Source organism: Haliaeetus leucocephalus, unplaced genomic scaffold (genome assembly GCF_000737465.1).
Source record: "Haliaeetus leucocephalus isolate CR32 unplaced genomic scaffold, Haliaeetus_leucocephalus-4.0 Scaffold495, whole genome shotgun sequence".
NCBI classification, from domain to species: domain Eukaryota; kingdom Metazoa; phylum Chordata; class Aves; order Accipitriformes; family Accipitridae; genus Haliaeetus; species Haliaeetus leucocephalus.
In genome coordinates, this window is record NW_010972931.1 from 8,258,293 (window position 1) to 8,286,244 (window position 27,952).

Sequence of the window (27,952 nt, forward strand, 5' to 3'; positions counted from 1 at the left end):
GACGGCCGCCGCCTCGCGCGCCAGCGAGCCCCGGCGGGGGCGGCCCTGCCCTGAGGGGAGCGCTCTCCCCACACCCGCGGGGCTGACCTCGGTACCGGGGCCGCTCCTAAGTCCCGGCCCGAGGAGGCCGAGGCCGGGCGGGGGAGGTTACCTCAGGTGGGGTTGGCGGCGGGAGCCCCCCGAAGGGACCGGCAGAAGCGGGCGGGTCCGCCGGTGCCGGCCGGTCTGTGGAGCGGTAATAAACACCCCGCTCGGCCGCGGTGGCGGTTGGTAGAGGCGGTGAGGGGCAGCGGCGGCGGTCGCTGCCGCCTTCCTTTCGGGGAGGGACACCACCAGCCAGGGAGGCCGCTGTGGAAGGTGCAGCCTGGCTGGTCCCTTCGGCCGGGTGGTGTAGAGCCTCCCCACACGTACGTGTTACTCCAAATTATCGTTCCTCATAAGCCAGGGATGCTCGTCAGTGTGGGCTAGCCCCAGCCTGCGGCATCTCTTTTAGAAATGCGCTAGTAATGTAGTATTCTTTAATCCAACAGGATTGAGAATCCTGTTGTAGTATTTGTTGGATCCTGCACTTAAATGAAACTTCCTAAAAATTTTATTCAGGTAACTGCTTATCGTTTAGATTTCTACTGACTTGGCATATTGGTGAGACTTGCAATTTCCACGTTGAAGTAGAGGCAAGTTGATCTCTAGAGTTCTTAAAATATTGTAGCAATAAAACGTTTATATGAAGGAAAGATAGCTAAGTGCTTTTAATATTTGACTACAAATTACTTAAATTGTAGCCATGTCTTGAAATACTGCAGTTTGCAAATAGTGCAGATTTGAGAAGACCTGAAAAGCAAGGTTGAAATAATTTACTTTTTTTGGTATTTCAAGACGTTTATTAAATTGCCACTGATTGATGTTGGTATTGGGCAGGGGGTGGCTCTGGCATCTGACATTGAAATCCTGGAGATCACCTGTTGCTATAGAAATGCTCTGTTTGAAAATGTCTGTAAAAGTGCCCTTCACGTTACAGGTTTGTGACAAACATGAGGTGATCTAGCCTAGATGTGCAAGACATCTGTCAGGTCTTGAATAGCGTTTGTTAGGTATAATAGGGTACAGTCATTCTGATGGGTTTTTTTCTATAAATTCTTTCTGACCTCAGAACTTTCTGATTCAGGGTTATTCCTGCACCATTTTGTTCCTCTGACCGTGAGATTTTATTGCATATTCTTCATGTTGTGTTTTGACCAAGTTTCCCATGAGCTTGACAGGCCTTTCAGTTACAGCACATGAAGTTACATTTTCAGTCAACTTTAAGTTGTACGAGACAGTGGGTATTCCTTGAAATGCTGTGGCAATAACCACAACTTCATGGTCTATAGGCAAATGGCTGAAGATGAGTATCTTTGACCTTTCTCTGTTCCTTGCCAGATTTAGAATACTTTCATGAAACTTCTAGATGTTCCAAAAAGGTGAAATAAGGCTTTACAATATCTCTGTGGGAGTAGTCTCTAGGAGTGGATAAATCTGCAACACCACTGTGAGACATGGCTTATGGCAGGAGCTAGAATAAAGCTTATTGAGAAATATCAGCCAGTAGAAGTGCTTAATTACTGAGTTGAAATATGGCAGTGCTACTAAAAACCGCAGCTGGCTTATTTTCCTCAGTCCCAGCCCCTTTCCTCTAAGAAGGCTCATCAGCACAGCAGTAATTCGGAAAGTGCGGGCGTACTCCCTCATCTGCCAGAGAGGCAGTGGGCACCTCAGCGCTTGTGGGAGGCCAGCATGCAGGAGCAGCCTATGGTGGGGTGCAATGCACAGTAGCACAGTGCAGCTGACTGGCAGCCACTTCTCGAGGCACTGGTTGAATTTCCAAGTCACCATGAAAAGCGGCATCCCCTTAGTTGTCTTTTTCTATGGCAGCGGTATCAGGGGCTGCCTGCAGAGCTGGTCCCAGGAGCTGATGCAAACAGCAGGTGTGGGATTTGTTTTCCACCTGTGTCAGGCTAATGTGACTCAGGTCCAGGTGTTTGTACCTCTGCACTTGAGAACACTTGTCTTAAGATGCTCTGCAAAGTGCAGGGCAATGAGATCAGGTGTTACGAAAGGGAAGAGGAAGGTATGTGAAAGGAGGATGGAAGATTTGTTTGTCCTGCCTTCTTCCCTCATGAGCAAAAAAGGAAAATGGACAATGTTTGTTTTTTACTATGTGTATCTAAATCGGTTCTCTACTGTAACGTGGGCTGACTCAGCACATAAAATCCACATTGCAGCCTCGGCTGTGTATGCTGGTTCTGCAGGGAGTTACACATTACAGATTCTGGCTCCACTGCTGCCATCAGCAAAGCTTTGCAAGCACTACTTTCACTAAATCTACAAAGGATGCTCGACACCCATAGCTTGCCTAACTTGTAGGTATCTTTGTTGCCTGATGTGGTGTTGAGCTTCTTGAGGCTTTCTATATTGGGAATTACTAATGAGGAAGTTTATCGTTGAGACTTGTCTTGGCCTGGGCTTCCTTCTCCCACCCCAGTGCTGGGAGAGGAGACAGGGCTTTGTATCTCTAGCCTCGCAGGCACAGCCATAGCCTTACCCAGCTATGTCACACCCCATTAAGTAACAGAGCTTGTGGACAAGGTCCTCATTTGCTGCCTGCACCCTCTGCTCTCTGTTGCTTTGCAGCGACAATGAACCCAGTCACCAGCATGCACTGCTCTTCCCCTCCGGATCCTTGTTGCAGCTCCACTGCGCAGGCTGTTTGCACAGGGTGCTGGAAACTGAGCTCTTCTTTTTCTCTTCTGTGCCTCTCTCCCTTTCCCCCAGTCATCATTGGAAGACAACTCCAAAAGCAGCAGATGGCTTTTTCAGCGCATGAGTTGTTTTCCAGTGTAGCCCTTTCCAGTAAGGCAGTGCAGTGCTGCTGGTTTAGATTGTGGGAACTCGGTGGGGATTTTGCTGAGTGAAGAGATGGGAAAGTGATTTCTTATCTTGCCAGGAGGGATTGTCAGTAGGGCAGGCAGGTCGAGTGCCATGGGGCATTTCCAGGTGCAAACTCTTTCCTGGAGTGAACTTAACCTAGGTTAGCCACCTGTTTTTCATGGTTTGGGGTGAATGCAAGAAGCAGCCTCTTGTTTGTAATTCCATGGGCCAAATGTTCCCCAGGTACAGGGTTCTTGCGGTTAGGCTTACATTTCATAAGCAGTGCCATTCTGCTGGTGTTTTGTCTGCTCACACTGCTGGGGATGCCCAGGTGCCAGAGAAGTGCTCATTTTCTGGGTCCTGCTTGGGCTTGGGCAGACACAGAGGTAGTTCTAGGTGTCTTGAGAATTACTTAATTAAACAGGCAGTTAACAGGTAAGATTGGGCAGCCAGCTACGTTTGACATTTACCAACCTAAATTAGGAACCTCAAAAAGTCTGTACTTGTGATAGGAAAAACCAGCCCAGCCTCATGTCCTGTCTTTGACAGTGGCTTCTACCTTATAACTGTGAAAGGACAGAATAAACTATAGCATGGAATTTCCAAGTGTATTTGTACAATTTGTTTACAACTTGCATTTTTGGAAGTGTCTGTGTCAGAAGTCCTAGCTCTGAATCGATTTATATAGTGCCGTTATGGTGCTTTCCATTGTGTCACATTGTCTCTATTTCCCCTTTTCTGGGTATTCATTTCTTTGTTTCTTTTTGGGCTCTCATCATTTGAGTCCTCAGAGAATGAGGATTATGAGGTTTATGCAGGTTGTGCATGGAGTACTTGAATTAAGCTATAATATGAGTTTGTCTTTATGGTGGAGGTAGTTAACTAGAAAGTTGATGGCTTGTCAACAAACTTTAGCTGTTTTGTTTTTTTTTTTTTTGCATTTTACTGATCCATTCCTGTCTACTGTCAGACTATGGATCCAGATAGACAGTAATCTGATCATTATTCTTGTTTTCATATTGTAAATCAAGATTGATAGTTATTTAAAGAATACAGAACTGTTGAATAGTGTTACTAAAAAAGTGGGCAGCTTTTCCAAGGAAAGGAAAAATGGTCCCACTGCTTACTTTACCAACCTGATGAAAGACTCGGTAGCAGCCCAAAGCCTGTACTTGCAGAGATTGAGAATGACCGTGTGAGGGCATGCAGGGGCAGTTCAGGGTCATCCACAGTATTAATACTCAAGTGCCACTTCAGTGTCTTGCAGATGCAGGGCACTGTGTTAATGATGTTGGTTGGTTGTTGAAGAGCTAAGCTGGGAGTCAGGGCTAAAACAGAGTAGAAAAGTGGTACTTAGAGGGACGGAAGCTTTGAAGGTGCTTAAACCTAGGGCGGGTTTTGCTTTAAAACATTTGCTCTTTTCTTTCATCAGTATTTATTCATGAATCTTGATATGTAGGTGACCTATGGTGATCTGAGTTCTGCACAGGGGAGGCATGGGGCTCTTCTGGATCTCAGTAAGAAAGGCACAATATCACACAGTGTAATAACATAGTCGTTTTTATAAGGTAGAATAAAAAGAGGAATATAGATAGTGAGTAAATCTCATGTCCCATCAGGTGCTGGGAACCCTGCTTTTGTGCAGCATCGGACAGACCCCAGATGGATTCCCACACCAGGCTGTGCAGACCCCATCCCTGGGAAGGTTCAGTCCCCTCCTGCACCATGGTGCCTTTTGTCTTGTGTAAGGAACAAACCCATCTATCTCCTGCTGACAGGTAGGAGTGTCCTGTCCTCTCTTTCACGATGATCACCAGGGCACAGCACTGGCAGGCACGGGGCATTCCAGCATGTCCCCTTACAGTGCTGCATACATGGGGTTGTACAGCGGTTACTCGCGGTAACGTACTGGCTTCTCAAGCCTGAAGTAGGAGGCCCAGCAGTGAGGGCATCGCTTGCCCAAGATCACTGACTCCTCGAATACAACCTGTTCCACAAGGCTCCTGATACAATGTGGAAGAGGGCTGGGCTGCAGCAGGGCTTTGATACTGAAACTAGTTAGTGGGACAGAACGAACAGTAAGAACTGAAATACTCAAAGGGGAGGGAATGCAGAGCCCTGAAAAAAGCTCTGCAAAGGTCTTTCTCAATGATAAATTGGACTGAAAGACTGACGGGGAGGGCGGCAATCAATGTGTTGGGGATTTGAACAAAAATGCAAAATAACTGCATAAAATTCCTGAAGTAGGGTTATAGAAATGAGTTGTAAAAAGGTTCTGTGCACATTGGAGGAACCGAGTGCCTTGAACATGTACATAACATCACAGGTTAAAAGGATTCAGTATTGGGGAAATAATTTTGTTAGATGAGCAGATATAGAAGAAAAATACTGAAAGCATGTAGAAGAAGAAAGAAAGAAAAGTGGTTCATTTGTTGATAGTTTGATGAAATATATTAAAATAAATGTAGTAAATAAATAGTTTGATTGCATTAGACTTGTCTGGCATGTTGTGATACTATGCTTGAAGAGAAGCAAAAGCCTGATACGACTAACAGGGTGGACTTTCACCACTGAACTTCAAGAATTTCCAGTTACTCTTGGTTTAGGATTTTTGGCAAATTCCTCTTGGAGAATGATAGTTGTATAGACTGGCAGTGGGGAAAGTAATGTTAATTTTCCCAATGTACAACTTGTTAAAGCAAAATGCTACTATTATAGCTGAGATATTGTTTTTAAAGTTTTTGGGAAAAAATCAGAGAGGAAATTTTAAGGCCAGCTGGCTCCGCTGTGATGACCCGAATGCTGTTTGTAGCCACAGAGGGGTGCTGTTTATCTAAATAGTAGGTCTCTTATTATTCACTGTACAGAGAGAGGAAATTGCATTACTCAAATGTATTGAGTTAGGGAAAGTGTTTTCAGTTTGCTGATTTAATCAGAATTCCTGAGAGCCTACAGGGATTTTTTCCCCATGAGTTAATATTGCTGTATAGACCAAATCAGTGACTTTTCACAAGGAGGCTCCATTTAAAAATAAAGCCAGCACAGTTAAATACTATTCATTTTCTGAAGCTCTCTTGTGCTGAACCTGCTGACTTCAGCAATATTCAGTTTTTATTGTTCTAATAACTGCATCATATGGATTTTTGCATGCAGTTGATCAATGCGAGGGCACTAAGTTAGCACACAGTGTGCCTCGTTCTCATTCCACGTACCTGGAACCATGGGTTCAACTCATCACCAGTGCCCAAGTTCCACATTTGCACATCTGAAATTAAGCTCTGCATAATAGTGAGACATTTGGTGTGCCACTTGTAGCATGGATGTTTGCTTTCTGTTTGAACTGTGATCAGTTACCCTTTCGGAGCATTTCTTTAGACTGTTGAGTTCAGCTGCTTCAAAGAAAGGAACCCTCTTTTATCCCACCTTTCCTCCCTCCCTTCCTCACACATACATGAAATTTGAATTTGTCACTAACTTTCTAAATGTAGCTGAACTGTTTTAGTCATTGTGTCTTTTTTTTTTCACCCATAGTATTTCAAAGTATTAAGATATTACATGCTGCCATGGCCTTTGCTTAGTTTAACTGAAGCATGAAGGCATTATTGATGTTTTTCTTAAGCTCTTTTTATTTTTACACCCCCCTGCTCCCTTGAATTGGAGGCCAAGTCTTCAGCCACAGAATAGAATTTGACAGGGAGGCAAATGTGACCAAGGTCTGGCAGTTAGACCTGCACCAGAAGCTCATAGGAAGAAACTATTGTGTTGCTGGTTTGGAATGAGACAGAAGTGAAAATTCCCTGAAATTACTGTTGTCCGAAAAGACTCCTAGTTTATACAGCACAACAGGAAATTCCCTGCGAGGCATATGCTGTCATATACCTGTTTAATTCAGTGTGTTGTGTAGTTTTTAGGGACTTTCTTCATTCTTTGTTGCCAAACTCTTCAGTGTTGGCAGAATTTTGCTGGTAACTAACTTGACTGCTAAAGACAGGCTATACTAGGATGGGCTATGTAAAGCTGAAGGGACTAAAAGTCCTTTCCCCTTCCAGAAAGCCAACAGCAGCCAGTGAAAAAGCATACCAAGGAGCACTTTAGTCTCTTGTGTGATTCCATTTTCTGTGTATTTCCCTCTTGAGAGGCAGTGAGCCATCCTCCCTTGCTTCTGTTGTCTTCTACATTGCCGTAAAGCAGATTAACATGCTCTCTCCAGTGAGTGTTGTCTTTCCTTACAGTAACTCCAGAATGGGCTGGTGAGTGATACTGGGTGAGGCAGAAGCTGCTCCAGGTGCTCACTTTCCTGGTACTTTCTTCCCAGAAAGTTCCTTGTAACTAAGCCAAAACACCACAAGTGACTTCATTCTGCCCATGGACCCATACCAAAAAATGCCCAGGAAACTTTCCAGAGTAGCTAATTTTTTTTTCCTTGGGAATATTTTATTAGCCCCAGAAGTACAGAATGGACAGCCTGTACTTCCTTCCTAGAGGTATCTCTCCCCCACCTGCACCCTCCCCAGGCAATACCTTTTGTCTCTTGTAGGATAAGATCTCCAGATCCCTGTCTTTTTGAGGGCAAGTAATTGAACTGCGATTTTTCACAGCTTGCAAGAGAGTTTGGCTCAGACTCCAGGACAGGCTTCACCTGCTGTAGGTACTCTCTGGCATGTATCCCATGTAAATCTCGTTATCACAGTGCTAGAACGTCCCACTCCCTGCTGCCACTTGAGGACTACTTGTTATCTTGTAAAACTTCAGGGGAGACTGAGTGTACCACCTGAACAGCCCGTATTATTGAGTGTTAATAACACTCCAACTCAAACATTTGCTTCAAGGTATGCAGATAGAGAGTGAAGTCAGGTCTCAGATACAGGGTCCTTCCTGAAGGACCACTATTTGGTGATCCTAGCTTTACAAAAACATCTCAAGGGGTTTTCCTTAGGCAGTGGCCATAAAAAAATCTTTCTTGACACTTCCTTCCACTTCCTGCATTTCTCTTGGTACAATGTAATCTGCTGTTTAAGGTCAACTGAGCCGATTGATGTTTTTTGGGTCTGAGCAGCTACCTTTACACAGTTCTGCTCAAAAAAAAAAAAGAGGTTTTTTCAGGATAGTCCTCATGTTCCAGCAAATATAGTGATATTAGGGTTTTCATTGCTTCTTAAGACTCTCAATTCTTATTAGTCCCCCAAGTTTAGGCTAGTGCTTCATTGTATTTTCTCTGGCTCCTGCAGGTTCTTGTGGCTTTGCTGTCTGGTTGTTTGATTCCTTCTTTGCGATATACCAAAAAAAAAAGAAGTCTTGCTCCACTTGCTGCTGGATCACACAGCATCTAAGTAGCAAACTAGTAGTAGTTAAGTATGGTTAGCAGTTGTATTCAGAGGACTGCTGAAAAGCATGCTGATCCAGTCATCCTGAAGACTGCTTTAGTATTGATGTGACTAAAGCACTGATTGAACATGAAGTCCATCCTTGACGGGCATTCGATGAAAACAGACACTGGGCAAAAGATTCAGTTTTGAATCAGAGCCTATTTAAAATGAGGTGACTGAATGCTCTTCCCATCACAGCACACACGCAGCAGAAGCTGGGTTATTTCCATTCCCAGTGTGTCTCTCTTCTAACAGACTGACTCATTGTGAGCTGAAGTCATCATTGTTTCACGAGGTCGAAACACCGAAGCTCAAAAACTTGCTCATAATTACAGGTTGGGAAAACAGACAAGGCCCAGTTAAAGCTGTATTTAGTGTAAAACATCACTCCAGGTGAAATAGTTTTGTGAAAGATAGCTTCTTACCTCATAAAGATAAACACTTGTGCACTCTTAATTTTACCTCTCATTGGGTTAGGTAAACAGTTCATGGTCAGCTAGAGTGCAGTGGACAACTTCAGTACAATTTGACCATGATGCTCCAGTGTTGAGAATCTGCTGTTTACTCACATTCTGCAGCCTATGTCATCCTAGAGTTTTCCCCAGTTTGGTATTTCTCTTGCAGGCAGTGGCCAAGCTATGGTACATACCGCTGCTGACAGAGCCGTGGCCAGGGCTGAGCCTAGACCTGTTCTTTGGTATGTTGGTTCATTCCAAGCATCTGTATCCATGAAATAAACACTAACTGTCCTTTGGAATTTTATATCATTTTCTGATACAGTCTTTAACAAAATCTCTAATGCCTTTCAAGAGCTTTTTGAAATAGAGCTCGTGCTAATTAAGCTGATTTCACATGTTAGGGCCATACTTACCTACTTCAGGCTTTCTAATTTTAATAACAGGCCAGAAACATTTCAGGCTTTTAAAGTCTATTTGTTAGAGTTAGCAGAATAGAACTGCCCTTTAGGAGCACCAAAGTAATTACCAAAATTAACAGTAATTGTTTCTTTTCCTTACTGGGAACTTTGTATTCCCAGTAGCTTCCAGGTCTGAAAGAAAAGAGCTGACTCATGGTAGTTTGGCCCTGATGCTACTCTGAAGAAATGTTTTAAATTATCATAAGGGCTGTGAGCCTCCCTGGTTTCCAGGACAGTCAATCTTCTGAGTGCTTTAAGCTGTTTTTTCCTCTGGTCTTTTTACTCCAGATGGAACTTCCCTCCTTGTCTGAGCTTCAGTCTTGTTCATACTACTTTTGAAAACATAGTCCACCCTTGCTTCTGAGCTTTTGACCTTAGTTCTCCCCACGTTCTTTTATCTTAAGTTGGCCTTCCAGCAGGCTGCAACATTTTCAACCCCATGTAGATTTTTATTTAAGACTGTACACTTTTTGCCAAAACCTCGTTTTCTCTTCTTTAACCTCATCATAAGAGGTCTGACCTCATTATTATTCTGTGATGTCTGTGGATGCTTCTGGCTTATCATGTCGTCCCCCCCCCCGCCCATTTTCAGCAATTTTAAAAGCATTTTCAATGAATGTAAAGAGTGACTATACCATAAAACTGGCAAGTAGACACTTCAGGGAGAAAGCAGCAAAACCTGTGTTGTATGTGTACTTACCATACACAGATGTTTCTTTAGAAATACCTAAGTTTTGCCCAGATTTTATTTCACCTGAACTCTGTCAATTACAGTTAGGACTTTTTAAGGCAGCTCTTTTGCTTTCTTTAAGTAGGTAGAACAGAGTGAAGGTGCTCTCTGAAATAACCTTTGAGTAGAAGGAAGGAAGATAGGACACTCAGAAGTAGGAAGTCTTTAGGCCTAGGCCATTTTCCTTATAAATTTTGGGAGAAGGACATGCTTTTTCCTCACTTAAACTGAAAACTGTGTGTCAAAGATATTGATCATTCAGGTTTTTTCACCCCTAGAACTTAAGTAATATTTAATTGGTGCTCAAGAGGAAACTCTTCAAAAGGAAAAACTGAGAATATTCTAAAGGTGGCAGAGGTTATTTGCATCAACACAAGGGAATGGCTCACATTTTTGAGGAAAAAAAGTCTAAATTACTCGTGTGGTGCCTTGTCTTGTTCAAAGGGAAATGTTTTTAAAGCAGAAAATTTTTCCTGTCCTCACAACTGCTTAAACCACTGAGGACTATTAGTGTCTCAGAATTTGTTTCTGCCCCTATCCTCCATGGAATCAATTCTAATATAAACACCTGCTGGGAAAAAGAGGTGGTACAGTACCTTAAGGAGCTCCTTTCACCTTGAAGTTACTGCTAGTTATCTTCCCAAGTTCCATTTACCTAGCAGCAGGCCCTGGCATGTCAGTAGCTTGACTGCTTATTCTTCATTTTGCATGCAGTAAGAGACTTGTTTGCCCAGTTACTCAGAAGGAAACTGCATACAAATCCAAGCTGAACATTTCATGACCTTGCATGGTTCTAGAAATACCTAAATTTTAAGAACAAAGGAGTTCCAGCAGGTTCTTTTTTCAGAGATCTGTATCTTTAAGCTTCTGCTGGTGGCAGCAAGAAGACAGCAATCTGACAGTTGTAGAGATTTTGTTTACATAATGCAAGCTGGAAGAGTGGTCACATAGTCTCAATTATTTATTTCACTCTCATATTTTGTTGCATACAACATTCCTTGTAGCATAAAGGTTTTAACTAAAATACAGAGTTCTTACTTTTTTAAAGGATGAATTCTGATAAAAATCTGCTGCTGTAAATTTTAAGCAGTGCCACTGAGTCATAAGTAAATTTATGTTGCTAGTGTCTGTTAATGCTGTCTTGTAATGGAAGGGTTCATTTTTACCTGGCTTTAGCTCAGATGAATATATGTAGTCACTGGGGCTTGCCTTACTGTTAACAAAGGGAAACAGGCACCTTAAAGGGACATAAATCATATATAAAAATAGTAATGTTCTTGTTCAGACCTATACAAGAACAGTGTTACAAAGGTATTGGTGTAGCATAAACAGCAGCAGCTGCTATCATGCCTGATACCTGGAAACTTAAACAGTGTAGACATTTTTCCAGCATTTTGCTAGCCAGCAAATTTTCAAGTGGGTAGCACTGTGTGACCCTGAAAACAATTTCTACTTCTCCACTGCTATACAAACCCATGCTGCTCAGAAGCCAGGTTTCACCTGCAGTGAAGTTTCTGTTAACATAGGCTCTATGCACAGTAGATTTTCACCCGAAGGCTACCACTGCCAAGTGGATTCATGCATGCACAAGTTTAGAAAATACCAGGAGAACAGAATTACAGCAGACAGATCTTGAAAAAAGCAGTATTTATTTTAAAGTACAACCCAAAGTTGTATCTGTAAGAAACGCACAAGGTATCTTGTATTTTCCACAAGTCTTGGCTGTGTGCATTTCAGTTCAACTTAAAAATGCATTCAGGTTTACAAATGTACAAACAGCACAGAAAATGTATTACAGTCTCAACAGAATGCTCTTACATTCAGCCATTTTGCTCTTAAGGTTTTGTGTTGGTTTGGTTGGTTTTTATTGTTTTGTTTTTTTGGTTTTTTTTTTTTTTTTTTTTACATTCTGTTAACACAGGTTCTAAAAGACAGCCTTATTTTTAAAAAAATACTCTGCATTTTAGCACAAAGTGCCTTTTGATTTTTAAATTAGAACTTGGAGGATAATACTGGAAAAATTTAAAAACCCAAACCGGTACTTTTCATAAAAGTATTGCATGCCAGGACTGTTTTATAGTTCAAATTGTTTCCTAAATAATGATGGCAGATGGTAAAATATGAAACCAGTGCAGTGAAATTGTTCAGATTTACAGGCTTCAGCTGTAGTTGGGATTTGTGACCACACCCAGACTTTTTCAAGCTTATCTGCAATCTCACACTACCATATTGCAGGACAGACTTCAAAAAGGAGCAAGTGATGAAAGCATGACTTTCGGGGGGCGGGGCGGGGGGGAGGGAAGCAATGACCAGCAACAGCCTGAAAATGATGTTTCAAAAATTTGCATTCAGAATTGTATCATGACCTGGATAAGAGTTCTTTCCTTTTGCTTAACTTCAGTTTTCGTGAGGATAGTGTGAATTAGACCAAGGATCTGAACTTCTTCTTCCAATTGTTGGGCTCCAAATTCTCCAAGGATTGTAGGTCTGTCCCATGTCTTCAGCAGGATTGGCAACAGTGGCAGCAGTGGGCGGAGGAGGAGCAGTGGAGGAGTTTTCACTACCCATGAGATCAATGCCTGACAATGCGTTTGTTGGAGTGGTGAAGGGAAGGCCACTGTTGAGATTACTTGACCAAATGGAACTGCTGAACGGAGTGGTGGACCACAGGCCACTTGGGTTGCCAAGGATCGACTGCAGTAAAGACAGAGCCAGGTAAGTAGCAGTTTGGTAACCTCTATTTTCACCTTGTTTACAGCTGCCCTGAAAGAAAAGTATCTAAGAAGCAGCAAGCCTGCTGTGGAACCCCTTCCATCTTCACTGCAACAGGGAGTTTAGAACTCCCTTTAATAGAGCTTGCCCCAGAGGAACCACACTACTAATGGTCACCAAACACATCTGGTAACTGAATGGGCTGCAGAGTGCAATTACATTACAGGCTTTTAAGCTGTTTTCATTTGAGCTTATACATCCCCATACCATTACTAATTTAAGCACTACTAGCATTCAAGCTTTAACACACAAGGGCCAAAAAGCTCAAGTTTAATTAAACTAGTTAGAATGACGTAGATAAACATGGTTCAACTCTCAAAAAACAAATTTCAAGTTGTAATGGAAGGTAGCAGCAAAGACTATTCCTTAATCCTTTTTTGGCTGTTTGCAAACTTATCTCCTTGTATTCAGACATATCTGTTATAAATTGTACATTTTGGATGAACCTACCTGTGTTCAGCCCCACTGTACCTCCCCATATTCCCAGTATATACTTTTTCCCCCATCCAAAATTTCTCCAGATGAAGGGAGAGGGTATTGGAGAACTGGCCATTTGTCATGGAGTTCCAGTAAGTCTGTTCTGGCTCAAGACATCTGGAAGTCTGACAAATGGTCATGGTGCAGATGCAGGTGTGCTGCAAGCCATGTCACAAATGCATTTGGGATGCATAGGATAGGTACAGCAAGCCTAGAGAACACATGCAGAAATGAACAAGGCCCAGGTTTTGTCACCTGTTTTTACTGAAGCCCAAACAGTAGCAAGCAACAAGTAGAGGAATCTAACCCATGGTGTGGTGGAAACTGATACCCGGAAGCAGCCAAAGATGGAGATGAGAAAGGTTAGCATAACTTTCATGCTAATATTAGCACAGAACCTGCTACATGTAGGCTTAATGCACTACATACCGCAGTGCCAATAGATTTAATGTACATATGCTGTAAATTCAATTTGCAAATATACAGTAAACTTGATACATCCAAAAGGCAGTGGACTTGAGTATGTGCTGTAAGGTACAAACATCCTTATGTTTGGATTTACTGGGTGGAGATAGGGCATCCCTTCTCAAGATCTCAGCCCTCAGAGAATGTGCACTACAGGTTAACCAGTATCAGTGTACTGTGCATCTGAAGATTAAAATAAAAATCCCTTTAGAAAAGTAAACAAGGTAAACTCTGAAAATGCCTTCATTTCAGGTTTTTATTTTGTCCCCTGGAATGAAGAATATGTTCAGTCTAATCATACCTGAAATTGGTTGGACACCAACACATTACCAAAGGGTCCTCAAAATAATTTAATATCAAGGGTTGGAGAGGAATTTTGAGCATACTCAAGGGTTAACTGGGTCAACATCATTAGGACTCTCCAATGCCACTGAGAAGTTGAGCCAACTAGGGTCACAGTTTATTACTGTTATATAACTAAATGGTTATATTTAAGCTATACAAGCATTAGACTACTAAGCCTACAGCAGGAAACTCATTCTATTGCTCAGACACCAACTCTAATACACTAAAAGTCCACTCTATTTCCTCCTGTGGGCAAAAGCCATGAACTATTCCTATGTGTCCCAGAACCATTTGAACGTGATAGAAAGACACTTGCTGATAAAGTAGAAGCAACCAGGAAAGGAGTGGCAGAGAAGAGTACCTTAGATTAGGCTGCTACTCCCTTTTAAGGCTGGTGGAGGGAGGTACAAAGTGGCTGGCAGACAGAACTATACGCAGGGAAATGGAGGAAAGACGAATAAGGGACTGTGGTTAGAAAGAAACTTGCAAAGAAGTAAGAGCAATGCAGCAAGGCCTGAGGTGAGATGGGACCCAGAAGTCAAATGCTATTTAGTACAGAAGCAGAGTTATACATAAAATGGGAAAGCAAGAGGAATAAGGAAGGAGGATGATCAAAACTCCCCAGAAACCTTCCTAGAAAAGAGGGTAACACAGAAGCCACTATACAAGTGCTGTTTGTAAGAACAGCTTTGGGTCTTGTGCCAGAAAGAAGGAAAGGAGAGGGCCCTGGCTTGGTACCTGCTCTCTTATCTAGCACTTGGAGGAAGGAGGTTCAGTGGCAGGAATAGCCAAGTTTTCCTGTTACGGCTCACCATAAGCACTTGAAAAAAATCACTATCATTAAAAAGGCTTTGAACATTTCAGTCTGTCTGCTGCTTCTTGTTTATTAAGTGATCTTCTCCTTGAATAAATGCTTTTTTTTTTTCTTCCCCAAAATATTTAAAGGGAGAGATTGACAATTCTTCTATACAATTTCTCTGGCTTCCATCTCGATGCTTCCTGAAGCACACTTCCAAATATTTTTCAGAAGCAGCCAGGAAATAGGTTAGCAGTTAGGAGCTAGAGAGATTGTTCTGGTTGTCCCCAATCCCTCCTTCTATCAAATGCTGAGAAATCTGTTCTCCATGTGACCAAAACGCAAAAATCTCTCCTTACATAGTTTTAGTGAGGTTACAGCTATAGTGGTAACTGCATGACAAGGGTGGGATCAGTGAATGTGTGTCTATAAGAAGCTGTGTGACCTTCTTTGGCTTCCCCTGTCCCCTGCCTTCCCCTACTTCATCTGAACTGCTACCAGGTGAAGTAAACACTGCCTCTTACTCACTACAAAAACATTTTCGGAAGACAAGATGAAGAATGATTTCAGCTGGCACTGAAGACAGCTGTTGCAGTATAAGTTTTATTCTGACAGATAGGAGGCACAAGGATGAGAGCAGTGCTGCAATCTGTGTAAAAGTTGTTTTTTCTTCTTCTTTGGCTATACTCAAGATCTCCATCAAAATTAGTAGTCAGTTTAAAGGCTTCACCTTATGCTCAGTCCTTTAGTGTTTTTTCTAAGCTGAAAATAATACATATGAGGTCTTTTAGATAAGTTTTTTTGACCTTTTGTTAATTTACAAGTAGGTGCAACACTGGATTCAAGAAGCAGAATCAAAGTCTGAACATTACCATATTGGCTATTTTACAACTGTCCATCAAACTGGAAGTGACAGAGGCAGTGTCCAGCCATGGCACAGGAGCAGAACAGCTCTTTCTACAATCCTGACGTACATGGAAATGGAACACACTTTTGTTAAGTGCTGCAAGATGCTCTCGTGAGAAATATTTTTATGTGAAGCAATTTACATGGATTCATCATCCGCAAGTGAGTGGACTAATACTCTTTGTCCAACAGCCATGTCAACTTAACTACACAGAATGATGAATACGTATAGCTTCCCTTTTCCTTTATTCTTCAGTTGATTTTTTTCATCCAAATTTAAAAATTGTCTAAATGAAATTAGATAACAGATACAGAACAGGTTGGTAACAATAATAAAATGCTGTATTTGGACTTAATACTTACTGCAGTTGTATGGGTTGGGGAACTCGAACTTGTTGGCCAGGAGGGTACAGAATCTGTAGCTGAAGGATCCCAGATGGATGATGGAACATTATTGAATTCACTCCAGTTTCTCTGAACATCCTGCCCATAAGCAGATCGAGCTAAACCAAGTTTGCTAAACACCTCTAAAAATAAAATGAAATAAAACTGAGTACATTACTCTTCCTCTTTTTCCAAGAACCACAGCAAACTAATACTCTGCACAGTTATTTCCCATATTTTTCTAGCAGGTCCTGCTGCAGAATTGAGATTAGAAAAGATCACACAGTAATACAGACCTCATCTCACGTGCCCTACATCAGACAGCAGCTACAAAGTTAGAATTATGGTTACAGTGGGGAAAAAAGGAGTTACATGCTTACTGTGTATAATTCAGTATCAGCCTATGGGATTTGTGGTTGCTGGTATTATTTACCCAAAAGCAGCTGGGGAACCAGGCAGAAGCACAGCCATACTGAGAGTCCTGACAGTTCCTCATAACAAGTTATCTGCAGGTGGAATAAATGACCAGGCTGAAGGAGCCTCTCAATCACAGCACTTACTTGCCTTGCAGCGCTCCCTTCTAACTCGTGGTATGGGAGGCAGCACTGGCTATGCCCCAGCCCAGACCCCATCTCTGCTATGAGAAGGGAAGGGTGGCACCAGTGCTCATGGTTCACTTGGTCCCCATACACAAAACTGATCCCAGGCATCAGTCACTGGTGCCAAGTATTGCTGATGAAGATGATAGAACCCCACAGCAGCAGCTGTCTTGACTGCAGACCCCCAGCATTTTTCAGTAGACATACAATTTTTTCAGTAGACATACAATCTGTTTTGCAAATGCCACACAAAAAGCTTGCTTTGCTTATCATCTTTTGCAGACACCTTAAAAACTATTATGCATCCCCAAACACGGTATGCAAATCTGCGTAAGTACACACAGCATCCATGCCCTACAATATAGCCTGCCTGCATCAAGGCCCATCTCAATAGTCAAAGTTTGCCTAAATATTTAAATACAGGAATTAATTGCTCGGTTTAGTATGCATTGGTACATCATGCAGCTATACAAACACTAAAGGAGAACACAAGAAGAAAGCAACACAAGGGATGGGCCATTGCCTCATTTATAGAGCAATGGTTTTATGCAGGCGGGAGTGCTCAGGAAACCACAGGCCTAGTGGCACACTTTTGAGACCTACAGTAAAGTTCAGGGGGAGGGATGGAGGGGAGGAAGACTAAGGAAAAAACAAATCTCAAGAAATTTTACTGAAACTGAGAAACTTTAAAAAACAATTATTTCCAGCCCAATCAACACTCTAAGAGTTTCCACTAACTGTCTCTGGGCTGAAACACAGAATACACCACCAAATTTTTATCATGCTTTCCTACGTAGTCATTCTTTTTGGGTGCAGGGATGGGAATGCTGTCTGTTCTTAGACCAGTGGAATGGAGACACACCATTTCTTTAACCTGTACTTGAATACAGAAAAATATTTGAAAACAAAAGACTCACCTCCAGTTAAGTTAAAAGAATGTCCAAATGCAGAGAATGAGTTGAGAGGCGTGAAGTCAGGACTGCTGGGATTACTGATAGGACTCCACAAACCTGAACTAAATATTAAAGTAATGGGAAAGCAATAGGCAACTCATTAACACAGTACTACTGACAATACTAACTTACTGACCTATATACAAATGTATATGTGTGTATATATATTTAACTCTCTCTCTATATATATTTAATGGGGATCAAGAGTTAGGAAATCAGCTTATTTTTGTTTTAACAAAAGATTTCAGTGAAATACCATTTTCCTGTGTATATACCCACCTTGGAGCAACACACTGCTATAGACATAATGCTCTTTAATCTGTAGACTGACCTCCAACACAAACTTTAGTGTTGAGAGTAACTTTAGTATCAGTTTTTCAGAAAACTTACAGGGTCCAAGCCATGTTGAATTTTTTTTTCGACAAGCAAATAAAATTTAGAACCACTCAGAAGGGATACAAACACTCACACTCTAGCTTGTGGGCAAGCTTCTTGAAAATACAGATGAGTTAACTGGAACCAGTGATAAACATTTACAAAACCAAACCAAAACTACACCCACAAACTTTGCTCAGAAAAGCAATTCCTCTGTGTATTAAAACTTGAATTCATGTCTTTTTCCTATTCCAGAACGGTTACCAAAAGCTCACTGCTTTTTACAACCAAGACAGACGTGCACTGCCACAACATGTCAGAAAAGACAGTGTGCCTTGGGGAACATGACTGAGCACAGCTATATTCTGCTCCTACTCATAACACAAAGCCCAGTGATAGTTCTGGTCTCAGTGTTAAAACTGGGAGTGAAAGATAGTGCTGTACAACAAGATATTCTGCCTGTAAACTATTTCAAGTGACCTTGGTACGCACTCCTCAATACTTAAAGAGCCAAGCTGATTTCTCATTGTTTGGATGCCGAGGAACACAAAACTGTTGAGTTACTTGGAGCAAGGAGGGGAGGGTGTCCCCATCACATGCAGAAAAAAAAAAAAGCGGGGGGAAGCGGGGAACCAGAATGTATTCTGTCATTACCTTCAAAATGCCATTAACAGATTAACAGATCAACAGCTTAAAATCTTCTTTTCTAGGGGCCTAGGTATTTGCCTAAAGAATATAAAAATTACCTGTCAGAGCCATCACTGTCAACAACTGTGTGGGAAATGCTGACATTACTGGAAACATCCATCTTGCTTGGAGAAACCTTTGGTAAACCACTGCCACCTGCAAGAATATATATATATATATATAAAAATATAAAACAAGTGAAATAAGAAGACAAAATAACAGAATATTCAGGAAATATGCAGAAATATTTAGAACTCCAAACTGGTTCTAGTACCTGGGCTCTTGTCATAACCTGCAGCTACAGCAGCAAATGTGGGGTTACCATTCCTGCCCGGAAGAGAAGCTGCCTTTGCCAGTTTATGTTTGGTACCATTAGGCTGCTTGCTTTTCGTTTCACTTAAGGGGGAAAAAAAAGGTGGGGGGGGGGAAAAAAAGAGTAAGGTTTTGGACTTAAACAGTTTGATAAAAAGCAGCAATTTAAGCTAGCATTCATGAAAATGTTAACAACAGCTCAACAGTTCATGTAATTGCACATTTTTCCAATCTACCAAGTCCTAAGGAACCCCAGGAAAGTATTAAATAGCATGGTAAGATATCTGCAAAAAAGGAGTTTCCATGGGAAGAGGAAATGGGTCTGAGAAAAGGGAGATGCACCATATGAAGCACATGGGTTCCACAACGTTCTGTGCTTAGGAAATCAGTAGGAGGTACAGATTTGGACTCACTTGCTGCAGCTGCTGTTCACAATGCTGCTGTAAGTGCCTCCTCGTGGCCCAAAAGCAAATGGTGCCGGAGGAGGAGATGGAGAGGCAGGTGTCGGCGAGGGCTGTCGCTGTTTCAGGAAAGCATCTGCATTCAGGGTTTGCAGAGAGAGTTTATAAAGGTTGTCCGTAGCTATAAAGAGAAACACAGACCATCTTCCTATAGTATTTACATTACAACAAAGGCTTCTCAAAATACATTTTGTTTTCAAGCAGTAATTCTCATTTCCTCAATTTCCCCAGCAGCTTCTAAATCCTGTTCATCCCTGAAGAACTGCAGAATGGCCTGTGTTCTGCCCAAGCGGTTTTCAAACCTCCCAAATTGTACCTGATGCTATCAATAAGGCCTACAGCAGAAAATGGGAGCACAACCATGCAGTGAGAAAAAGATAGGAAGATCTATAAACAGACCAAGCCTACCTAAGGATATTAGTTGCTGAAGACTAATTCTGTCATCCTCTAGCAATTACTTACAGCTGCCAGCTTTGTGAAGAGGCACAGAGTCCCACTCTGGTGGGGGAGAATCCTTTTCCCCTTCTGAGCTGCTGGTGTTTCCTAGCTCCTGACCAGAACCACTGGGGAGAAATTTTGCTAATACTGATGGCCTGCTCTCCATTAACTTACTGTTTGGACCTATTAAGACAAAAGAAGAAAAGCAAGTCCATGGATAGTAAACTGAACAGCTTTCTTCGCACACCAGACTTAGAATTAAGCGTTCAAGAGGGGTTACAAACAACTGAATAAAACTCCCGAGGTATTTATAAAAAATAGCCTCACAGTACCTCTTGTTTTGGGGAGGTTTCTTGATTTAGACCCATTTGCCAAAAGGTGTTGTGTAGATATCTTGGATGGAAAGGTTTTGCGCTGCTTGTTTTCCAGTGGGGGAGTATAAGACAAATCCAAGGAACTAAATGAAAACAGAGATCCATTTATTTTTAAGCTCTCTGAAGTGCTGAAGGAGATTTTTTTTTTTTTTTTTAAATGTATATATATATATGCACCATACGGTCTTACAAAATCCTGGTCTCCTGTGGCATTCTATGTCAAACTTGTGCTCATCTTCAAAGCTATTCATAAGCAGAGTTTTCTATTTCTCCTATATGCAACTCCATCCTTCCTAGCCCTGGCTCATTTTCTACCCACAGTGCTCCACACTTTTATTAGGGCTCACTCACCTTCCAGGAGAAGCTTTCATCCTGGAGTGCCAGGATTACAAAACCTGCTTGATTATACAGAGGCAACAAGAGATGGCAACTGCCGTGTTTCTACTCTGCCCTCAAACACTCTTGTTAGATCACATGCTCCTGATAATGCCATTGCCCTGAATGTACAGCATCAACTTTTAGTTGATGACATAAAACCATTCAAACCCAACACCAAATCCATTTGGCTATATATTGTTCTTTTTTTCCAACTATTTGATTATGTCTCTCACTTTCTTACCCATTTCTTGCAGAAGAATTCCAAACCAGCTCTCATTCTGGCCTTTGAATATTGTCACATGTAATGTACTTGTGATTTATATGATAATGGAAAGTAGATAATGGTAAGAATAAATAGGATAAGGAGGAGACTTTGCCAGGCAATGTTTTCAGGAATATTTTGAAGAAAATAAATTCATACTAACTACTAATCCCAGTTAGTCTAGTATTAATTACAGCAACAGGGAAAACACAAGCCTCAGTTTGGTAGAGTTTACTTTTGTGGCACTTGGATATCGATCTGATTTCAGAATGAACTAGATACAGTAAGACTGAAGTTCTTCATTTTTCTGTTTTCTATAATCTGCAATCAACCACCTGTCAGTAAGGAAAAGGGACTGGCAGCAGCAGCAGCCTCCTTTAATAACATATCCAAGACTCTGATCTTACTCTATGATACAAAAAAGGAAATTGCATGGCTGTAATTTCACCAAGGGCAACTAAAGGCACTCACTCATGTTAGCGCTGGCTTACTGTGCTGCCACTAGAAGCTCCTGTAGAAATATTAACCCTACTTTGTGTATGTGTACCTGTTACAGAAAGCTTAACACTGCTTAACCTGGTTTTCTTCTCCAGATTTAGTTCTCACTTACACACTGTACTCCCATTAAATAATTTATTATTTACAAGCTTCAGATATTCCCTGATATCAGGAAGTAAGAGGAAGCTGCTTAAAGGTATCTGCTGTTGGCATTAGACAGACTGGCAGCCACAACAGTTGAAAACACAGATTTTTATCGATCCATCTTCCCTTCAAGCACAATGCCTTCCCTACTAAAAAGCCTTTGTTATGCTTACCTGGTTTTCACATCTACAGGGATTTCTTTCTTGATACTTGTTAGCAGTTTTTTAGTTTTCTGTTTTACTTGGACTATTTCATTCTCAGGTTTTTCTGGCATAACTTTTCCCTTTTGTTTTTCAGTTTCCTATAAAAGACATTATAATAACAAGTTAATATTAATGAAAAGTGAAGTTCTTCTTGCATCACAACATACGTAGTACAAACAGAGCTGAGGAAAGAATGCTGTTTGAAAACATGAGCATTTTTGCAACATAGAAGTTATCTTTTTACCTCTTAGTGAGTATACCTATAAAACATGGTATCTATTTTTGCTATTAGAGAAGTAGAAATCAAAATATCTAGCAAATTAATGTGCTTCAAGCAGATCTGATGTTTGTAAATACACAGCTTCTCAGGCCACAGCCTCCAAATCTACTTAAAAGGACCTATACTGCAGCTGTTGCACAGAGTCCCAGCCGTCTAAAACAGACTCTTCAACAAAGCAAAGAATATAAGCAACTTTACCATTCTTGTTTTTTTTCTTTAACCACACTTCTAAGACTTTCTGAATACAAGTATACTGTCAAATAGCCATCCTGAAAAATCAACGGTGATTTTCAAGTGAAAACTTACTAAATCGTAACTTTTAAAATGTATTAAATGGAATTCTTTTATTTTTTTCCCCCAGCTAGAATCTCTATATTTTCCAAAGTTCAAATTTGAGACATGTCAAAATTTAGGCTTGGTTTTCTTCTCTTTGTGATTACCTTTGCTTTGTTTGGTTCCCTAGCACATGCTTTAGGACAAAATATTTATGACAACCTGACCACTACACAAGTTGCTAGAGCTTTAGTTTATTACCTAGAAGCATGTAAGCCAAATGAGTAAAAGGTAGAGGTATTGTCAAAGGTAATTAAGTTAACTACCTGCTGACAAGTTACCAACCAGTGAACGGACCCTTTGTAACTGATGAAATGCATGACTTTAGCATACACCTTAATTATCGAGTAAAATTAATGTCCATACTTTGGTGTTTTATTCTGCAAATAGAATAGGCGAGGGGCGTGCAGAGAGAAATAATTACCACAAGGCTGCTGACAACCGGTGGCTTATTCAAGCCACAGTCACTCAGGCACTTTCAGTCCTGAGACTACATGATTCAAGCATGTTCGCACAGAGGACCAAATTTTGTAGAGAAGAAGTGAAGGTACGGATTGGGAAAGTTGTTTTTTAATTAACATTCTTCCTTTGTTAGGTATTATGTGTATATGAAAGCTGCAGGTAGGGTGGGGCGAAAAGACTGTATTCCTACTCTAACAGGTGACCCACCAGCTACACAGTAACATCATTTTACGAGCAGTGCCGTACCTCTTTGAGAAGTGGTTCTGTATCTGGGTTGGAGGTTTCGGTTGTGGTTGAAGAACTGTCATCATCTGCCAAGGAATCCTTCAGTTCATCCTCCTGTTGCTTTCCTTTCCCTCTTCTATCCTTTTCTTCCCGCTTCTTCTGTGGCTTAGCCTTGCGCTGAAGTGTTTTCCCTTTCCCTAGGGAGATAAGGATGCTTCAGATTCTCAGCAGCAGTACTCTGAGATGGGCTAGTTCATTTTAGAGGCTAACCCACATGATTAAGTCTCTGAAGTTTGTCATCTGTTATGATACACCAACTATTTACAGCCACTTCACACCAAACGTGAGCAATAGCATCAAACCTGAAGAACCCTGATCAGCACTGCTGCATTTATGCTCCTGAGCCCTACCTCCATTGCCTCTCTGTAGATGGTGGGCACCTGGCTACCTATAATTCTTCTTTGCTCTGTTCCTGGCATTCCTTTTAAATACTTTAGAATCCAGTTTCACCATGTAAGACTAGATTTAAACATGAACTTCAGAAATTGGTACAAGCTTTATCATCTGAACAAATGAAGAATAATTAGTAGCATGCTTGTCTGTTAAAAAAAAACAACACAACAAGTTGCAGTAAGACTACAGCAGATGAGAAAAATCACTAATAGTATTTGTCCAGCAAAGATGTAAAAAACCCAGACCCCCAAAACCTGAAATCTCACACCCAAGTATACTTTCTTCTCTTGACATATTCTATTCTTTGGAAGTGTACTATTCTAAAAGGTATGACTAAGCTGAATGTAAAATAACTTGGCATGACACATTAAAGTGTTACTGCATCTCAAAGTAGGGAAAACGATGCATTAAACGCTGTAGGGGATCTTTAATCAATTTTCTTGAAGCAATCCACATACAAAGAAATAATGCTACTTGAACAATTGCTTGTTTTTCCTGCAATTCCTATAGGCTAGCTGAAATGTAGCATAGTGTAAGTTCAAAATATAGAGGTTTAAGAACCTTCGATATCAAGCCAGAGGTCCCAGCTTGGAAAATAGGCAGGATTAGGCTCCTGGGGAGTAAAAAAAGTTATCAAAAAAAGCATCAATACAGAGAAGCTGTATGTGCATATATGTCATCAGTACCTTATCATCGCCTCTTGTTATTCTCTTACAGGATGAGAGCATTCACAATATTCTTATGTCTTTCTTTCAATGTAATATACACCTTTACCAATAAGATCTTTCTGAGATACTGCCCTTCAGACTAAGCGTTCTCATTTATAAGCCGCACAGTGCCTGCATACAGCTTCCAGGGTGGACGCAATAGTTCACTCAAGTAAAGACTCAATTAACCTGTGCTGAATAAGTGGATTCAGCCCCTGCTGGGATTTGTACCAGCTCACATCGGAACCGAGTCTGGAAGCACAATGACAGCTGTCATATTTCATTTGGCAATTTGTTCCTCAGGGAAAGTTTGTACCGAAACATGAATTTACCTTCACTATTTTGGCAAATACCAGATACATATCAAAGGGCAGTGCCTTCAAACTTGCCTCAGAAGGTCTCGTTCTAAGATTTGCTTAAAATTTAGTCTACATTCAGGACTGCTAAACAGTTTAATGTTCATCATTAGAAAATCTATTTAAAATGTTACCATGACATAAAATTACAATGTAAAGCAGCTGTTTAACAAAAACCTGGTGTAGGCTCTGCAGCAGTCTGCTAGGACCCAAGTATTGGGAAGCTGAAACAGAAGACTATAAAGATGGGAATCCTGCACAGGGTATTATGCCAGCCAGTTTTAGTCCAGAAGCTGCTGCTTCTGCAAATGTTTGTGACTAGCTCTAGCTATTTATCTAAAGACAAATATTGGTGTGTGTATGTAGATCTAGATAGATAATGGAACTTCCCCTACAGCTTTACATTTTTAAAGAGGGCAAATGGAAATGGGCAAGTTTTATTTGATGCACTGAGCTTCTGACAGTCAAGTTATGGTTTACAGGTAATGTTGTGGGTTTTTTTATAAAGCTTGTCAAAAAAGAAGTCTACATGCATGAATCTGATTTATTGATCTGAGACAATGAAGAGGTCAAGAAAACTACCTGGATTGCAAAATATAACATAATATATTTTGCAATACAGAATATGTTTAAATATTCAGTATACCACCATGCCAAAGCACAAATGATGCAAAGCCTCTGTAACAGGAGGAAAAATGTGAATTTTTCCGAAGGAATTTGTAATCAGGAGAAAGTTAGAAAACAGGAAAGTAACGCCAAAAAATGGAACCCATGTAAGTGATTATGAACTAAGTATTTTACCACTTGAAATTGATAGACAAATCAACACAAGCACCCATCTCAAGAAAATGCATTTAAATATAGTTGAAAAAATGTAATCAAAGGTCTATCAACACTTAGGAGCAACTGTTTACTAAGTCAAGCTCCCAATACATAGACTACGAAATTACTATAGGTACAAAAATATTAACATAGGTACACCACCTTATTTGGATCAGGAATGTGCTTTTGAAACCAAGCTCAATGGTCCCCACATGCTGTGTAGCAGCTGGATCGTACAGCAGGACTGGAGCACAAGAGCTGCTTTCTTTTTAGGTTGAACTACAAATGGAAGGAAGATGCACTCCAGAAGCGCTTCCAGCTCTTTCAGGCATTCAGTACAGGGACTGGATCAGTCCACTGTAAATCTACTCAGACATGCCCCATGAAGATGTTGCATCCTTGCTAACAGCCATTTTGCTTTCCAGAGTTCCAGTACTGTAATATTTGCTAACATAGATGCTGCCTATGAAACCTACCTACAGTCACGCTGGAGTGTACTTTGCTGGAGTACTATTTAGCCTTTATGAAATTAATAACTGACAAACTGGTCATAATTCTCATAGGATTAATTCCCCCAACCACACCCCCTTGTCAAAACAAAAAACAAACAAGCCCAGAAATAAAGTAGTATATTTCAGCAGGATGCCAAAACCTCTTATCACTTTAGAAACTCCACTTTGAAAGTCCAGATGCATCACTGCATCCATTCTGAGCTAATTAAGACCTTCCTGCTCATTGCTACTTAACAGAGTGAAGCTTTCCTCTTTGGTGGTGTGTGATCATACAGAAGCTTCAGGTTTTATATTCATTTTCTTAACTTTATCTCTAATAAGCAACACAGGATCAGTACTGTTTATGTACAATGGTGGTGGTAGAAAAAAAGTGAAAAATCACTTAGAAATAGACACATTAAGATTAAATTTACAACCATGTAACTGTGGGACACAACTGAAATGGCTAATACAAAAAGCATGATTGGAAGTTCTAATCTAACAAAAATTTTATAAGGAAAATAACTGACATATAATATTAAAAGTCTGAATGTATCTAAATGTATGAAATCCAGTAAGTTATTTTAAGCATTAGACAATCGAAAAGATGCATAAACAATTCAAATTCAGCTCCAACCTCATGCAAAGATGAATGCAACTTATAAAGACAGGTGCTATATATTAATTTACTGACCACCTGACATCAAGGATTTTCTACAACTGCAAGTCTGAGCACGAAGAATTCCATTCCCAAACAATCCCACAGGGGTTTACCCATCTCTCTTCCCCTCCTCCCTTCTTCCCCATCTCAGTTTTTGTAACACGCCAGGGCAACTTCTTTTTCCTTTCCTCAACTCCCAGCCCCAAGTACAAACGACAGAGGTGGGAGGGATGGATGTTAACCCAAAGGCAAAGGGAGTAGCAACCAAAAGCATCTTTCTTCTTCAGAGGGCCAGATGGCTAAATATTCACATGTGCTTTCATCAAAACATTCCAAAAATTTTTCAGGAAGAATCACAACCTAGCATTGCATGGAGAACCTCACTGCCATAAAACAAATAAAGGAAGTGCTCAAGACACAGGCACATACAGCAGGGTAGGGAACAGCTGAGAAGCTATCACTTTCCATGCTATGAAAACATGACCTTTACAGTTGATTAAATCTTGTTCTGTAGCTTACATAATGAATCATCCTGTTAAAAAAAGCAGAATTGTATTACCTTTGTTTTTTGCTAGTGGAGATGGGGGCTGCTCTGTAAACACATCTGGGGAAGGGGATTCTGGGTGGTCAAAGTCTTTTTCCATAGTTTCTATGAGCCCAGTGAGATCTGAATCCTCCGAGCTGTGCCTTCTGCTGCTGGCACATTCGCTGTGAGGCGGGCTGAGAAGTGGTAGCTGTGGCAAAACACTTTCAGTCTGTTGCTCTTGCTGCTGGGGCCCTGATGCTGGGGCTTGCTGGAGAGGCTGCTCTGCCAGAGCTGGTGCCTGCTGCTGCGTCGACTGCTGGTTCTGCCTTGTCCCCTTGGCTCTTTTGCCCGCGGCATGAGTCTGAGCTGTAGCACCTGAATCCAAGGTAAAGGGGCCTGCTCTGTTCACTGACTGCATGGAAGCTGCTTGTGCTGAAGTCCTGTTAGGTATGCTTGAACTGGTTTTGGATTTGATGTTTTCAACATCAGGTGTATTTCTATTGCTGTGAAGGTGTGCTGTTGCATTGCATTGTTTATGATTCCCTGCACTGGATCGTGAAGATGAACTGCCTGCTCCATAGACCCCTCTGGATGAACTGTGATTAGAATCTGATCCAAGCGCATTCAAGCTGGAAGAACAACAAGTGTTTATACATACTCTACAATGGTTCCATTCTTCCACACAAGAAAAGAATTGCTATGTCCAAAAGAATCCTTGAACTACACTGTTATTGGCATATAACCAACAAAAATACCCCAAACTTATTTGACAAGTCAGTAGCCTTTACCATTTCCTGTTCACTTGCTCACTGTACATATGAACAAAAACACAGTAAAATGACAGTCAATATATATGTTGGAGGGAACACTGAAAGAAGATGATTTATT

The 27,952-nt window shown here is 41.1% G+C and overlaps 1 protein-coding gene across 4 annotated transcripts in view; it reads right to left on the reverse strand.

Annotated features, from left to right (window-relative positions):
- Positions 1 to 11,551: 11,551 nt before the first annotated feature.
- Positions 11,552 to 27,952, reverse strand: part of TMEM131 (transmembrane protein 131) — a 100,321-nt gene continuing 83,920 nt past the window's right edge. For 2 of the 4 annotated variants that reach the window (XM_010575774.1, XM_010575771.1), the window contains 12 exons: positions 27,098 to 27,693; positions 23,070 to 23,245; positions 21,719 to 21,846; positions 20,222 to 20,346; positions 19,914 to 20,072; positions 19,404 to 19,572; positions 18,953 to 19,074; positions 18,738 to 18,834; positions 17,581 to 17,678; positions 16,044 to 16,207; positions 15,647 to 15,739; positions 11,853 to 12,613 (listed from right to left, as the gene is read on the reverse strand). In XM_010575774.1, the coding sequence (XP_010574076.1) occupies positions 12,317 to 12,613; positions 15,647 to 15,739; positions 16,044 to 16,207; positions 17,581 to 17,678; positions 18,738 to 18,834; positions 18,953 to 19,074; positions 19,404 to 19,572; positions 19,914 to 20,072; positions 20,222 to 20,346; positions 21,719 to 21,846; positions 23,070 to 23,245; positions 27,098 to 27,693 (2,224 nt within the window). In that variant the 3' untranslated portion in view covers positions 11,853 to 12,316. Of the gene's footprint in view, positions 12,614 to 15,646; positions 15,740 to 16,043; positions 16,208 to 17,580; positions 17,679 to 18,737; positions 18,835 to 18,952; positions 19,075 to 19,403; positions 19,573 to 19,913; positions 20,073 to 20,221; positions 20,347 to 21,718; positions 21,847 to 23,069; positions 23,246 to 27,097; positions 27,694 to 27,952 lie in introns of all 4 variants that reach the window. The other 2 variants (XM_010575772.1, XR_774888.1) reach the window with 2 other exon arrangements.